Source organism: Manacus candei, unplaced genomic scaffold, assembly GCF_025592945.1.
Source record: "Manacus candei isolate 608988 ecotype Guabito, Panama unplaced genomic scaffold, ASM2559294v1 h1tg000026l, whole genome shotgun sequence".
NCBI lineage: Eukaryota > Metazoa > Chordata > Aves > Passeriformes > Pipridae > Manacus > Manacus candei.
The window spans coordinates 1015123-1031700 of NW_026138074.1; the positions used below are offsets into that span (position 1 = coordinate 1015123).

Genomic DNA, 16578 nt, shown 5'->3' on the forward strand with positions numbered 1-16578 from the left:
AAATAATACCGGGCTAAATACGTGGTTTAGGTCTGCTCCGCGGCCTTTCGGAGCAGCGTCGAGTCCCCCCGGCAGGAAATTTAAACTCGAAGTCTCCAGCGTTTTCGTCGGGGTCCTGTGACTTGCTAATGGATTGCAGTGGTGGAACGGGGTCCTGTAACCTGTGCGTGCGTTTCAGCGATGGGACGTGTCCAGCGAACAGCTGGACAGCGAGCGGAGCTCACACTCTCGCTTTGGAGGTGGCCGCGGTCACCCGGCGTGTGACTGCACCTGTCCGATGGGACCGTCGGCCGGGTGTGACCTCGGCATCGGGAGTAACCTGTGTTGAAACCATGGCGCTGCACTGTTGAGGGTTTAGTTGAAGTGGATGGTGGGCTACATGGCAATAGGAAGCGATCCGGACTTGTTTAGAACAGCAGCTTCTAAGTATTACTGGACTAGTTCTGTAAAGTAATTTTTAAGAAGCAAGAGTTCATGATGGATCATTAGAAAACAGTCTTCAAGAAAACAGGCCTTGGGGAGGAGGAGGCAGCAATCTGGTCCGTGGTAGGCTCTCCCGCTGCCTGTGTGCCACTGAGGGACACAGGATGGACACAAAACTTGTTTAGGTTTCTTTCCTTTGATCCTAATTTAGAAAAGATAAATTGTGTTTTTCAGTGTGCAAAAGAGTGATTTTTTTGCCGAATTCTTGACACGGCAGAGGTGTGCGATGTCAGATCTGTAAGGAAGGAACCCAAATTCGGATGGTTGTTCTGATACAGTGGATTGTTCTGATACTGACTGGTGGGTTGTAATGAGTGACTGCATTGGGTGTCTGGTGGTGTAGATAGTAAGGCGTTAGTGAGTACCATGTTTTTCTTTGCTTAATGAAAGCAACAAATAAGTCTTCTGTGCAGTGTTACAGGCATTTTGGTGGTAAGAGTCATCATAAGAGGAGCCATGCCATTCATATGTCATTAAAGATGCAGCCCCCCTGTGCAATAAAGAGCCGGTCCTTCAAACACTATGACTGTCAGCGTAGCTCTTGGTGCTGTCTCACTGATGCAATAGTGTTTGTCACACCGGCGGGAGCTGCTGGTGGTAGGAAGTTGTGTCTGACTGAATGCTCATTGAGATTTAGAAGGTGTGACCCAGAAGCTAAGTGCAGTTGTAGGTTTATAAAAGGGCAAATATAAGGTCTACCTAAAGGCCAAAATATTTGTTGCAACATTTAATACCTACTGAGTATTTTTGTGTATGTTTCTATTCCTTTTAATTTTCATTTTAGGTGGTGTAATTACAGACAAGGGTGTGTATTTCAGTTTGAAATTGCTTGTTTGGTAGTAGACAAAAATACACAAATGTAATTTAACTATCGGAAATAGGTTGCAAGAAGATGAATGCTTAATTCCTCAGCAGATGCATGTCTGCTGTGCCCAAGTACTTATGTGTCTTTTCTGGGCAGCTCCCCTTGTGTTAGCAAAGAAGAATTTATAGTCTTCAGCAGTATGTGTGTATCCTGGGCAATGGTAACTCAGCTTTGGTGAATCTTTTTCATATCTAAGATGAATTTACTTTTCTTGATAGGTAGATTGCTGTGCATCTCCCATCAGAACAGAAGCTAGCAGTGTCTCTTAGTCACTGCAGTTTAAACACATGTGTTGCGTTTTTTCAGGAAAACTTGCTCATGGAGCAATGAAGCTTTATTGTGCAGACATTTCCCATATATCTGTGACGGGGCATCTCTCCTGTAGAAGAGACTAGATTGGCTCCCACAGTGGTGTCAGTCTGAAAATGGCTTGGCTGTAGCTCAGCCAGTCTCTGCAGATGTTAGTTGGCTGAGCTTACACTTTTCTCTGGTCCCTCTGCAGTGTAGACATGACCTTTTTCTTAGGGTGATATTCTGGAATACAGTTGTTCTGCCTTCCTGACAGAAGACAGCAGGTAACATAAAATATGACACGATAGAATAGCGTTTTGTCAGGTTTTATTTTCTCTGTCCTGTGCTTAGCTGGCTGAAGAAAACTAAATGTGAATGATCGCACCTGGAACATCATATTTGACTTGTCCATGTAACTAATCTGAAGCTTAAGGTTGTGTTAGAGAAAATGAGAAGTTAAAGCTTTCCTAATTAGAGCTGCATGTTTGGGTTGTGCAGATAATACGAAAAAAAGATAGCCCTTAACTCGACTGGAACTGCAGTGCAGCAAGTCTGCCAGTAACACTTTACACGTTGTCCTTTTGAGAGGGAGTCCAAAAGAGCGAGCCAGCTTGTCTCTGCAGGCTGTGGGTGCCAAAGACCTCCCCACACAGCAGCAATTTCCTGCTGTTGGGTGCAAGGTGTTACAAACAAGGTGCAGCCAGGTACTCTGGCTCTTACTGCATAGGAGCACTGGCGTGTTAACTCCCATCGCTTGCTCTTGGCTGTGCCCCCAGGGTGAGGGGGTACTCAGGAGTGCTTTTGGGGGCTGAAATGACAGATTTATCTAGGCTTGTAGCCTCATATCTCTTTGCCCCACCAGGTTACAGGGTGACCATATAGAACTGGTGCTGCTGTGGGAGAAGGAGTGTAAGAAAAGGGGAAAAAAAATAGCAGAGGATAGGGATGGGAAAGTATGGAAATAAGAGGGAAGGCTACAGCAGCAGAGTTCAGCTAGAAAAATGTTGGGAAATGCTGTTCCAGGAGCAAGTAAAACAGCAACTAAAACAAGGATGTGGAAAACTCACTGTTAATACCCGTGGACAACAGAGGAATGTTGAATGAGAGGAAACGCAGGGCCCTTGTTGATGTTTTTGCTGCTGGGCTGGTGTTTGTGAAGTTCAGCTGTGAGTTTTGCAATAATGCAGAACTGACAGGGGTGACCAATCTTAAATGTGGTGCAGCATGCAGAAGTTAAAGCAAATGGACTCTAGCTGAAACAGTATGAGTGAATAAAGGTAGGGTAAAGTACTATGCTATTTAAAAAGAAAAAAAAAAAAGACATATACAGGCCCAGTGGAAAGGCAGTAGTACCAAAACATAGATACAGAGAGAGCTATAGCAGGTGTAAAGAAAGATAGTAATGTGATATACATCTTTGTGTTCTTGCAATGACTGCTTGAATTACTGATGTCCAATACAGAATAGAATAGATAAGTAGCATATTATATATTGTAGTTGGTCTGGGCTTGAACTCTCAGTATTTAAAAGGATAACAAAATTAAGGTTTAGACATAAAAATTGTATATTTTATGGAGGCAGGGATCCCTTCTGCTTGCTAATGCAACCGTGAGCAAAACTTAGTTTGCCAACTCAGATGTCCTTTGCTACATTTCAAAAGCTTTAACATACAGCAACTTTGAACCTGCAGGTTTTTCCAGTTCTCTGAAGTAGCAGCATAGGCTTCTTCTAGTCATGATTTTACCTTCAGACCTTTGCAGGATAGAGGTGATAATTTTTTCGTCCCTGTGTTATTTTTGTGTTATTTTAATGTATGCTCTGTGTATTTTCTGTATTTGGTTTAGGTATCTGCTTAGGTGTAGTATTTAGATTTAAAAGCTAAATACCTTACAGCCTTCATACCTGTGTCTTACCTACTCCTGTGTGGTAAGGAAGAAGAACAAACTGCAAGTGGGGGAATAAAATCAGGGAGAGTGAGTGACATGCTTGGGAAGGGGTGGCTATAGCAGCAGCAGATGAGAGCCAGATGCAGCATTAGACCATCTTGAGTGAAAACGTATGTCTGATAGTTATAAGTGCTCTTTCTGACTTGAAAGATAGTATTTAGAAAATTTTTTTGGACCAGAGAGATTCTGCCAGCTTCTTATTATGATTAAAACTTTAAAGCTGTAACTCTTCTGCTTTGGAAGATATATTCCTTTTGCCATGAAAGTTGTGTAGCTTTTAAAATAGATGCTAAAAATAATACTAGTTGTATAGATAAACCTTCCCCTTTAATTTTTGTCTTTTGTTAAAAAAAAAAAATTGATACAGGACAAATTGTGAATTTAAATTCCCTTAATCCAGGGGTTTGCTGTTTTAAGTCTTGAATCATCATCAAAATTGCAAAGCTGTCTAGAAGACCAGGGCAGCTTCTTGTGTTTTGTCTCTCATGAGGCTGTGTATTCAGGATAACTGCAATGCTGTGGGAAAGCATGACATCCCCATCTGTTGTTTTCTGTTTCCTAGTGCAGTCCCTCCTGCAAGATTGCTCTTTCCTTCTGATGCTTAACTCCTGATAGGTGACGATGCAACAAAGATGGTTTGTATGTTCAGGATTAATATTTCTCTTTTGACATAGGTTAGGTAGCTTGTGTGTATTTAGTCTTACTGGGAAACTGTAAGATTGAAGTGACAGAATTTCTCTGTTCCCCTTGCAGCTCTGATAGGGAAAAAGTTACATTATTTTGTAATAGTTCATACTTAATGACAGTATTATAAAGTACCTTTTGTCTCTGATCAAAGCCTTATTGAGATCACTAACTTTGTGATCAGACCAAGTGAGATTCAAGTCTGACCTCAGTCTCTGTTGCCCTTGTGATTTGTGTCCTGTTCCTAGATATTGCCCCAATTTTGTCACTCATCTATAGTGGTCCAGTGTTTCTGTACCTTGGACAGTAACTACATTGTCTTTGCTCTCCTTTGCTCAAGCTGGCAGCTGACAGGCCTTTTAGGTGGGGGTGCAATCATTTACCAGATAATTCAGACTCTTAGGTCAGTCTTAATTGCATTATCATTTATTTATACAATACATATCTATTAGTTAAACAGAAAGGATGCAGACATTAACCAGGAAGCTGTTACTGTCTGCCCTGAGAGACTGCATACCACAACCATCAGGATAGGGAAACCCCTATGTTTGTAATTGAGAAAACATGGCCTTATTTTCCTTACAGTTTTAATGCAATTCCTCTGGCACTGTTCAAGCTGCTTCTTGTCTGGACTGACATAAATTAGGGCAGGTTTGTGCCCTATGTGGCTGCATCCCTCTTGAGCCTGTCACTCTCAGCCCAATCCAGGGCCTCAGAATAGAGTTTCCAGATCCTACAGGCACCTTTGAGGTAATTTCCCCCTCCCCTTGCTCTCCTTAGGGAGGAGTTCCCTTGATGTATTTGTACTCCTATTCAAATGTGTTCTTCAGAAATGCATGACTTCAATTAAATCTTCCCCTCTATTAAGATACTTCTAGTAAAAATAATAAGAGTATGATTTTAGTGTGATCCATTTTTACCAAGATCTTGTTCATGCGTGGCCTCTTCAAAATAAGAAATTAGTTAAAAATAGAAAATATTGATTCATCAATAGAAAATTATGATTCATCAAAATAGTTAATGATATAAACAGTTTTCTAAACTCTGACTATAAAGCATTGTTATACATCCTCTTACTCTCTTCATGTACAGAAAAATGTTATAAAAGGGTTACCATCTGGTTTTATGTACTCTCTTTTCCCCTTTTCAAGGGAGGTAATCCAAGCCTGTGCATTTATCCTCAGGAAACATAAATTTATTTTAAGCCTTGTAATTTTTTAAAGATTATTTTTAATGGATTTAATATAATTGACATACTGATTTCTTTATGCCATTTTTCTTCAGCATGGGAACTGAAACTATTGAAATTGCATGACTTCAGGAGCCAAAGGTTTCAGGGGAATCTCGAGATGTTTGTGAACCTCTTGCTAAAAGCATATGGGTAGCTGGTAATGTCGTACTTAGGCTGTAACTGTATTCCTTAATGTAGTCGGAATTTCCAGAAGAAAAATGAAAAACTATCTGTGGTAGGCACAATCCTGTTATCTCCTCCCGGGGTGTCTGGAGTAGGGCTAGCAGCACTGACTTTGCACTGTGATCATTTGATCTGAGTCATCGGGTGTCCTGTAAGCGCAGTGTTAACTTCTGTGCCCAGTTCTTCCCTATTGCTTTTGCCATTTTAACCCAAGAGCAGGTTTTTACCTGTTTGAGGTTTTGAATTGGGATCAGGTTTGTTTTGTTGGTTGGTTGGTTGTTTTTTTTTAACCATGTGTAGAGTCACAAAAACATTCCAATGGAGGTACAGCTCTCTATAGCAAATTTAAGCCTGCTAATAATAGGCTTGCTTTTTTTAGCTGCCTTTCATAGACCTGTTAGAAATGTCCCATTGACCCTCCAGAGTTTTGTAAACCAGAGGTTGGAAACTGCCATGCTGATGGATATCTGGATGAATCTACAGGAGACTGCCAAAAATTCTCAGCATAGCTGGGCTGTTTCATTCCACTCCTGCTGATCAGATAGGCCTTGCAGGAGCCATTAGGAAACAAAATATATAAATACTGATATTCCTTTATTATTATCCCTGCTAGAACGTGCTCTGGCAAGTTTTGATAAGTTTGTTGTTAGATTTCGGCTGTATGGAGGTGTGACAGGAGGGAGAAGCATAGGTAAATATCCTGTTAGAAAGCACACTTCCTTGCATGTCTGTTGCAAAGGAAGATTAAATACCCAGTTTTTTAATCAATGCAGTTTTATGTACAGAAAAATGAAATAAACTTAAAAATGAACTCTTGCAGTTTCTGTCTATCAGGTGGAGTTTGTTGGTTTTATTTAAAGGGACATCCTGTCCTGCAGATCTAAACTGCCTACTTTAGCTGTCATAAATATAGTATGACTAGTTATGTATGTTTGCTTCCTTTTGATGATGATTAAAAGTTAACTTTCGTGTTGTCAGCTCTTAAGATACTCTGTGTGTTGTAAAAGCTATTTGGAGTATGCTCGTTAAAGTGTATAAAAAACCAAACCGAGTAACTTAAAAAAATGTCAGTGATCTGCCCCGCTCTCTCTTTTCTTTTTTTTTTTTTTCTCCCAGAATTGTTTTTGTGTAATTGGCTAAACTTGAAATTCACGTAGTTTATATGACAAAATGAAAATGTTACCTCTTCCTGAAGTTCAGTGTTAATGGACTTCTAATAAAGGAAATGGTTGCAATGTACTAGTAATACTGTAGTTTTGCAAGTCATACCCATGTGCTTTTGACTTTACTAGCATGAGTAATTACATGAAAATCAGCAGGTTGATGATAATGTTGGTTTTAAGCTTTTTGTAGGTTTTACACCATCAGAACCTCAGGTAGCTTTCAGGTGCTTCTTAAGGCTCACATCATTTGTTTGTTTATTTTTTGCACGTTCTTTGGTGGTCACAGGCCATGAAAAACAAGCTTTTTTGGACATGGCTTATAGCAGATCAAAAGACAGTTACTTAATTTATATAGGGTGTAATAGCATATTTTAAGTGTTCATTGTAGCAGGAAGTGGATTTTTGTTTTGTTTACATTTCTAATTTGTATATTACATGTTTTTTAGTTGTTCCTGTAGTGCCAAATGCCTTCCAGATAAAAAGAACAAGTCTTTGCTCTGTCATGTCATTAAGCTGAATTGATGTGTGTGTTGTCATTGTATTCACACTTACCTAGTGGCCTGTTGTAGCCTGACACCAAGATTAAGTCCTTAAGCCCTTTGCCTACATTGTTTACATATTGTTTGCTCCAGACCAGGAGGGACTGACATATTCTATCTGTGTGATAAATTAAATTCATATGCAGCATGGTTGAAGGGCAAACCAGTTAGGGCAAGTTACTACTTCCTCCCCCCTACAGTATTGTTGTTGTTGTATTATTTATATGAAAATATTTAGTTGGACAGCATAAACAAAAGCAGATGTTTGTGTATGTAAGAACAAGGTATTAAAAAACCCTCTAATCGGGTCACGTAAGAGAGAAGCTGAGACTCTAAGCTCCTATAGATTGACTCTCAAGATAATGAACACTAAAACACACATATTTCTCAAATAAGGTAGGGTGTTTATGTACCAATTACTGATTTTTCATTTTGTTGTCTAATGATGCCTCTAAACCAAGCATTAAATAGTCAAGTACATTAAATAACAAATTTGTCCTCCAGCCAGAACTGGAGGTCTGTGCTTTGTCTCATAACTCTGCACTGCAGAAATGAGTCTCCAGACTTTCAGACTGAGGTGCCTTGAGGTTCCTTCCAGCTATAGGTTACACAGCTATAAGTTTTTCTTATGTTTTCCCCCCAGTTTAGCTCAATATTTCTGAGAGAACTGTAGAACTTTTATTGGAGTGAAACCAGTTCTTGCACTTGCAAGAGAGATTAATTTTTATTTCACTGGTAAAGTGTACTGTCCAGGACTAAACCCACAGTTTTAATCACTGTGTATTTGTTTCGCTTTCAGTCAGTCTTTGCTAATACTGACTTTGGGGTGACTTGTCAAACTAATTCTTCTGTTAAATAGGAGTTTGCTTTTCCTGTGACTTTCATTCCTTTGCTTTGGGAAACAAAACCTCAGGGGGAAAAAAAACCACTCAGAGTCTAGGGAAAAAAACCTGAAAGTCTGTGTTCAGGACTATCCCAGTCCTGTTCAGGACTATCCCTGCTCCTGATGTGTCAAGGCGAAGACTTCTGTTTGAAAATCGAAATACCTAAATTACTGTTCTCTTTCTCATTTTTTAACGCAATATGATGTTACTGTATACTAAACATTGTTGTCAGGCATGAGTCTTTAATTATGTCAGCCCTGTTTTGAGCTCGCAAACCAGCATAACAATTTTAATAAGATTATTAAATAATGCAGTGAAGGTTAACCTGTTTCCTTGAGGGAGGGGAAGGACCGAGTCTTAGAAATGCTGGTTAAGTCTGTGTGAATGTATAAGTACATAATTGTCCTCACAGAAATTGTGAAAAACTGGAGAAAAGGTACGGATTTACCAGTAGGTATAGATTTATCTGAACTTAGACCACCAGATCATTTGGGTAATCACTGTTTATGAAAATTATATAGCTTGTGTTCCTAAGTATTGGGAGTCATGAGGCTAAATTATAGCTGTGGTTAAAATACACAGTAATTACAATGTGTTATGTGAATTTTATGAATGAGGAGAGGGCTTTTTGTTGTGGTTTTTTTTTCTCGCCAAAGTAAATGACATTCTTACAAGGACGTTTTTATCTTGATTTTTCTGTTCTGTTTGATGTATGTATAAATACAAGACTGATATGCTTTAACATTAATCCATGTGACTTTCTTCAGATTCATAAACCGTCTTAAACTTGCTTGGCAGCATACTAAATGCTCAAAGCAGAAAGATAAGAAATACCTAATTCTCCTGGTTTATTTATTTACAGTTATGTTAGCAAAATGGTCTAGTTCATCTCCTTCTCTTCACCTAGAAACTTTGTGCTCCTGGCTTTTGACTCTTGCTGTGGCAGTAGCAGTTCCAGTCACCTCTCCCCGATGTCACTTGCACTAAGGCACACAAAGTTCATCGCTTCTGTGCTTGGATGTAATTAATCATCCTGCTCATTAATAACCTTAATCTTTGGCCTTAAAAGACTAATTTTCCTCTTATGAATTTGGTCTTCTTGAAATAATAACTAAAAAGCAAACTGTCTTCTTCTTCCCTGTCTGGGTAGGGGCAATAACATTTCCTTTTTGGTTTGCATTATGCAGAATAGAGCTTTCTCCTTGTGCTTAACAGAGCTCAGCGATAACATTTGGAGAGAAGTTTAAGGTCCTAGGTAGTTTTGCAATTTGCTGACTATGTTTTCTGTAAAATTTCTCCCTTTTATATAGGCGACAGTGTAACTTTTTGAACAAGTACAAAAGCAGCTTCAGTATGAACATTTTTGGCAGAAAGCATAATTAATGGTGAACATTGTCTTCGTTTCTCTGAAATAAAATTGCATAATGCACGCTCTTTTTTTTGAAAAGCCTGATATGTTGAAATAGCAGGAGGCTGATCCCTTCTGTTCAGGTATATGCAGTTCAGTGTATTTGGTAGTAAAATTATTGTAGCCATTTTTGTAGAAGGTGGGTCTTTAGAGGTTGTAGTGTTTTTGAGTGCTTAGAGCACTGTGCAAATACTCTGTGAAGAAGTGTCTTTGGAAGAAGCTGCTGGGTGTATAAAGAGCCTCTTTCAAAGCTTAGCATTCCAGGTGTGCTCAGTTATTGAGTGGTGTACATTCACACTGCAAATGGATTGATCCCTTGCCAGAGACTTATGAGCACCTTTTCTGTTTTCTCAAATGCCTACGTTTAGTGGGAGTTACACTGAAACTACAGTAAGTACCACATATACCTGGAATATTACAGTTTCTGGCTCCAAGGTGGACCTTACCCTCTGGATAGGCAAGGTGCCTGCAGAGAGGAGAGGACAGGGCAATGTCAGTGTTAGCGCTCTTACTGCGGTGGAATGGAGTTGACCAGAAGTGCTAAAGGGGAGGAAAAACAAATGCCTTTGAGGGATGGAGCAAAGGTGGTGTGAGAGCCATGGCAAAGCAGAAGACTTCCAAGGATTGTAAGGCCGGAGGAAAAGGTGAGAGTAGGAGACAGCTGTTGCTGGGGAAGACCATCCTTCAGCCAAGACTAGAAGTTCCCGTTGAGATCTTTGCCTGGGTTGCTTCTTGATCAATTCCTGCAAATCTAATTTTAGAGTGGTTGGGTTTTGCAGTTTTACACCAAAGCTGTGAGTCAATGGCTAAGGAGAAAGGATACTTTTTCTACTTGCTAAGTTACCCAGTATCTGTAGGAGAGACCCTTCCCCAGATCTGAGGCAGCAAGGAGGGACCCTACCAGCTGTGCTAGGTCTTTCCTCTTTTCCTCACATGGCAGTGCCCAGTTCTTGCTTCAGTTCCTGTTGGGGCAGCTCCTCTTGGCTGCTACCTGATGACTTTTTCTTCATTAAAAGAAAGGCTTGTTGCCTTTCCGCAGGGGGAGGTGGAGGTGGCACACAGGTGGACCTAATGTATAATTAAGCACCTCTTAAAAGCACTTAGAGAGTCTTCTGAGTAAGAAGTGTTCCGATAAGTGAAAGGGTGTGGTTTCCAAATCCATTATTTCGCATTTGATTTATTTACCTTTTTTGCTTTTTCAACTGTCTTTCTGCAATTCTGAATTTTCCATGTGATCGCCGTGCCTTTCCGTGAGCAGAGGGCCGCATGTCTTGCAGAGCGGTGAACACTGTTTCTGATTCTCTTTTTCAGATGCAAGTATGGACATAATAGCCTATGATGATTACTCCAGTCCACCGCTTCAGAGATATTGAAAGGACACCAGAATACCTCCAGCCAGAAAAGTGTGTTCCACCTCCTAGCCGCGCTTCCCTGGGAACAATGTGGTTTATTCGAGATGGCTGTGGTATTGCATGTGCTGTCGTTACCTGGATGCTGGTGTTCTATGCCGACTTTGTAGTCCTTCTTGTCATGCTAGTTCCATCAAGAGATTATGTTTATAGTGTCATCAATGGCACACTGTTCAACACCTTGGCTTTCCTCGCTTTGGCTTCACATTTTCGTGCTATGCTGACAGATCCAGTAAGTATACCTCTCTCTGTGTGTCTCGGAAAGAAACAGGCGGTGTTTTTCTTGTCTGCTAGATGTTGGGTAACTCACTTGCCGAGTGAGTGGCAGATTTAAATAATCTTCTGTGTGTCAGCCTGCTGAGTGAGGCTGCTGATGTGGTATGCTAATTTTTCATCCCACTCAAGTCAGAAGCAAAGTCAAGGACCCATCTTTAGATTCCCAGTGTGTGAGCAGCTCCTCTTTTTCACTGGGAAGGAGAGTGTTTCTCTGACACTGTTTTCTCCCCAGTGGCAGATCTCGTGTTTGTGGCTTGTCATGTCTTGACAAACAGTAAAGCTGGAAAAGCTGGTTTTAGTTGTCTGCCTTGGCAAGTATTGCTTCAGCAGAATGGAGCAGAACGTGTGTTGTTTTGAAAAGCCATGTTACCATCTCACATTCTCCTGATTTTGTTGAGTGTATTGGACAGTGCTGAAATAAATATTGTGTGAGTGTGCTAAGAGCTGTTAGGCAAGTTGGGAAGCATCAGAGTTGTAAGACTTCCTTGTGTGGATCCGTAGGACATTGCTCAGAGAGATCTGATCTGCTGCTTTGTCATCTTTCAGCTAGTGAGAAGATACGGTTTAGCAACATGAGGCTAATGCTGAGTGGCCTGTGATGGTTTATTTGCTTAATAATTCCTGGACAGTAGATTCAATTCAAAACCCCATCTCCAATCGTCAGTGGAAGGAAAGACACGCTTAGATTTCTCTTGTCCCCTTCCTCGCAAGCATTCTTGTTGATGTTGGGAGTGGTGGTGTACCTCTGATACTCTCTTCCTTCCAAATGTCATTTCCTACTTCCAACCTTGTTAAGGTGCCATTAAGAGTTCAGAACAATCTTTGCTTCTTAGATTCCAGTTCTTCCAGAAGCCACAGCAGTGCAGAAATGGCTTTATTTGGGGCGATCTCACAATTTATAGTAAAGACGGTTGAATTGCACACTGTTACTGGGCAGAACTGTAAGCAATAGTTTATGCTCTGAAACTTCTGGTCATTGGACTGGGCTGCAGCAGTTTGTTAGATAATTTGTGTCCTAAGGGTGGTGGTTGTTGTTAATTACTGTATGTTGTGTGGCTTTTATGCCTAGGGACCTTCAAGTCGCTGGAATTATTTTGCAGAGTTACTAGAAACTCTTCTGAAACAAAAGCTATATTTTGAAACAGGCTACATTGGAGAAGCAGATACAATCTCTATTGAGAGTCATTTGGAAAAGATATGTTAATTCCTAGTGTGAGGTGGGATTTATTTGTGTGGAGGGCAAGAGCCAGTGGGATTTTGTTTCATTTTTTTAATGAGGAATTCAGCTAAATAAAATGCAGAAGGGAAGATACAGAGAAGGGATGCAGCAACATCTGGCAGACAGTGTGAGTCAGGGATTAAGGAAGCTGCCAGGACATGGGAGCCAGGGGCACGTCTGGGATCAGAATGAAAGAGAAATCACTGCTGAGGCAAACAAACAAAATTCTTACTATAAATAAATGAACACCTGAGTTCTTCAGAATTGATAGCATGTGTCTCACATTTCAGGAACTGCTTCTTGCTAAAACATTCCTAAGGTTTTGAGCTTTGCTGAGTGTTGAAGAGAGAGAACGTGAGTTGTAACATTTTGGGGAAGTTGGTTTTCGTAATTTTTTTAATTGGTCAGTCCTGTTGAGAGTTTTTGTGGAAAAAACTATTGCTCTAGAAAGCCTTATAATACTGGTTCAATATGCAGTTCTCTCACTGGCGTGTATCTTTCCTGTTTATTGCTGTTAGGACGTTGTATAGATATGTTAAAAAGAGACCGTTCTGTCAGAAATCTGTCAAAATATTGCTTCTCTGTTTTTATTTTAATAAAAAAGCCTTAAATTCACAGAAGTTAATTGTACCAATGTACCAGCAGTGATTTCATACAGTATGTTTCATGGCTTTTTTTTGAGGGGAGGGAGTTTCTTTGATACAGTTTTTTTGAGCAAAAAAGACTGGAAACTCATGAACTTGGGCTCCTGCATCAGCAATATGTTACCTATTTAAAGACAGCTAAGAATGTTTTACCTAGTCTTATTCAGGTGGGAAGATTTTTAGTGTTCACTGTTTGAATGTTAGGCCCTAATTTAAATAACAAATACACAGTGGAAGCATAAATATAAATACATGAGGTGTTTACCAGCAACTCTTAGTGTACAAAATGATACTTCAGGAAGTAGCTGCTTGTATGGGAATAAAACATCTGCTGTTTCCAGTTTGTGATACAAAACACTGGCATGATAAATTTGTTGGTGTGAAAAGAGGGGTGAGGATTCTTTAATATTTTAAGCTTATGATAGGATTACAAAAGAATAATTGCTTAAGTGAGGATTTATTGATGTTTAGAAAAACCTGAAAAACCCCACCAGAATGATGTTTAAGTATGTGATTCCATATTTTAGTACCACATTTTCATTTCTTTTCTGAATCTTCTTGCAACTCTGTTGATCTTAGGGAAGTTTTTATTTCTTTCTTTTTCCTCCCCTCCCGTAGTTTTAAGTCATCCTGTTGTTCTTAGCAGTTGTAATGTCCACAGGTTAATCTTCTGGTTTATTTTTTTTCCTGCAGGGTGCTGTACCCAAAGGTAATGCCACAAAAGAGTTCATTGAGAGTTTGCAACTAAAGCCAGGCCAGGTGGTTTACAAGTGCCCAAAGTGTTGTAGCATCAAACCTGACAGAGCACATCACTGCAGGTAAAGTCTCTTCTGAAGACAACTGTATTATTAAGACCTCAAGAATTATTCACCAGTGTGCCTTGATCTAAATTGTTATTGGAGTCTGAGACTGGAGTGGGTAAATTGAGGGACTGGTATCTGAATTCTGTTGCCAATAGTGCCAGACACATTTAAGTTTCTCTGAAAAAAATCTCAGGCCTTTCCTAACAAGTTTTTATCTATAGGACACTGGGGCCACTTAAAGTGAGAAACACTTAAAATGAGTGCAACCTTGGCTCCAGCCTTGTAATTGGCATTCCATAAATTTTCATGTAAACGTGACTTAAAAAGAGACATTATATACCAGAATGCATAGAAATCTAAAAAATGTAATGTCTCTCAGAGGGTCAGTGTCTTTTCCATTTTTATTTTTATTCACAAACCCATTTGTCTAACTGCGTATTCTATTTAGAAGTGATATTTAAGTTAAAATTAAAGTACAGATAACTGTATATATTTTTAAGAGCTCAGAATTCCACATTTTTATTGAGTACTGTGACTTTGTTTTGTGCTATGTGATAGATCAGTATGCCTACTGATCTGTCATGTCCTTTCTTTTTCTGGTAGGATAAACTTCCCGGAAGAGAGTAACTGGTAGTGAGCTTTTTAGTACTAAAGGGCAGTGAGCAAAAAAATAACTACTTCCTAAAATTCTCTTCTGCTTTTAAAGCAAGCGAACCTGCTTTCCAGTAAGTAGTTAATGAGTTTGCACTGGTGTCACTTCCTTACCTCCTCAAAACCCAATACGTACCAAGAGAGCTTGTACCAGGATTACTGCTGATTTGTGCAGTGGTCTTGTGGGGAGGGGAATACATGGTACTGAGCTGAACAAACTTGTTCTGCTGTTTGCATTTTTCATACTTACTTTCAGAGCTTTAGTTTGCAAATGTTTTTCTTTTTTGTTGTTTTTTTTATTCTAATCAAAATCAGGAGTTGGTTATTCATCAGGAGCAATGTGATCATGCTTATCACTTATTAATGCTACTGTAAAATCCCCTCTGACAGCTCTTCAATTATGAATGAAACTTCACATCTAAAATGCTGTCTTGATGATGACTCACAGCATAGGTAAATGAAGACAACTCTGGCTAAACACAAAACCTCATCACTGTGATCCTTTTTTCTATGCTTTAAGATAAGGTTTTAGACATTAAGATTTGGGAAACTTATCCACTGAGCACTAATGCTGTTGAGAATCTTCAGTCAAAAGGTTTTCTATGGACTAGGAAGATTTATTAGACTTTAACACATCAAGGTTGTGCATATGCATCAGAAGGAGATATTGCTAGTGGTATGCCAGAGGGACCAGGATGTTTTTTGATTCATGTTCTATTTAGTGAGTCCCCTAAGCCCAGTAAACTAGTCCTGCCAGCATTTGGAAGCTGGGTGGTCAAATAGGGGGAGAGTGTCTGAGATTGGGTAATCCCTGCTGCTTGTACTTTTCAGTCATGGTTTCTATGTTTCTTTTTCCACCAGCTAGTTTCCTGTTCTGCTTGTCATCCAACTGCTTTTGGTATGTGTACAGGGAATAAAACCTCTCCTCTCAGCCTTAGCTACCTCTTCCACATCTGTGGCTTGGCTGCTTCAGATTGTCTCTCTGGGGAACTAGGACCTAGGAGCAGTTGAAGGGATTGCTTGGGTACTCCCCTGTTTCAGAGTCCAAGGGAAGTGTGTGCACATCTACAGACAAGGAGGCATCCTCCTCCTTTACACCACCTGCCCCACCTTCCCCCCTCCTTTTTTTTTATTTTTTTAAAGCAGTGGTTGATCATTATAATACGAAGCACATTATCTGGCAGATGAATTGTTTTTACTGTGCCAGCTGATTGCAGTCCCCATGTAGCTCAAAAATAATTTCAAGCTGCTTGTTCTGGCAAAATGAGACTTTTCCTGTTTTCCACTGCACCTGGGGCTGGAAGGTAATGGGGTACTTGAGCACACCTAAGGAGAAGCATCTCCTGATCTGGCCCCATGCTGAGAGGCCAGAGCCTGCCTGCCTGACCTTTCATTTAGGGTCAGGGTTATAGCAACTCATTTGTTTTTCAGGCATGCAAGTATCCTTGGGGATTACTCTCTCCCACCACGTAGAGTGAGTGAAAGGCTGTTCTGACAGAGAGGTTTTCTATTATTTATTCATACATGCAGATAAGAACATGTTTTTGTTTGAGTTTCCCTTAAGCGTTTGGGTGTTGAAGTTTATTGTTATATTAAGGTCAAAATACTTTTTGTTATAAGAAGAAAAATAAAATTAGCAGAGCGCCCAATCCTTTCTGTTTCAGGGCTGCCAGAATTGTTCTGGAATGGCTGTTTCCTTTCTGGGTCCATTGTTTGTTTGCTTTGGGGTTTTGTGTTTTTTCATATTTGATTTCTGTGCTTGTTTGTGCAATGTGGTATCAGGAGACTGCCTTTCGTCTCCTATCATATGAGAAAGCAGCAAAGAAAAAGACTTCCTTTATTATGTGAATTGAAGCAGTTACTGACTAAGCAAGAGAATGATGTCCAGACAAAGTAATA

General features: G+C 39.9%; 1 protein-coding gene across 7 annotated transcripts in view; it reads left to right on the top strand.

Annotated features, from left to right (window-relative positions):
• ZDHHC3 (zinc finger DHHC-type palmitoyltransferase 3) overlaps positions 1–16578 on the top strand; it is a 37271-nt gene that overhangs the window by 4014 nt on the left and 16679 nt on the right. For 6 of the 7 annotated variants that reach the window (XM_051789204.1, XM_051789203.1, XM_051789202.1 and 3 more), the window contains exons 2-3: positions 10989–11318; positions 13919–14043. In XM_051789204.1, the coding sequence (XP_051645164.1) occupies positions 11013–11318; positions 13919–14043 (431 nt within the window). In that variant the 5' untranslated portion in view covers positions 10989–11012. Of the gene's footprint in view, positions 1–9199; positions 9655–10988; positions 11319–13918; positions 14044–16578 lie in introns of those variants that run through there. The other variant, XM_051789205.1, reaches the window with a different exon arrangement.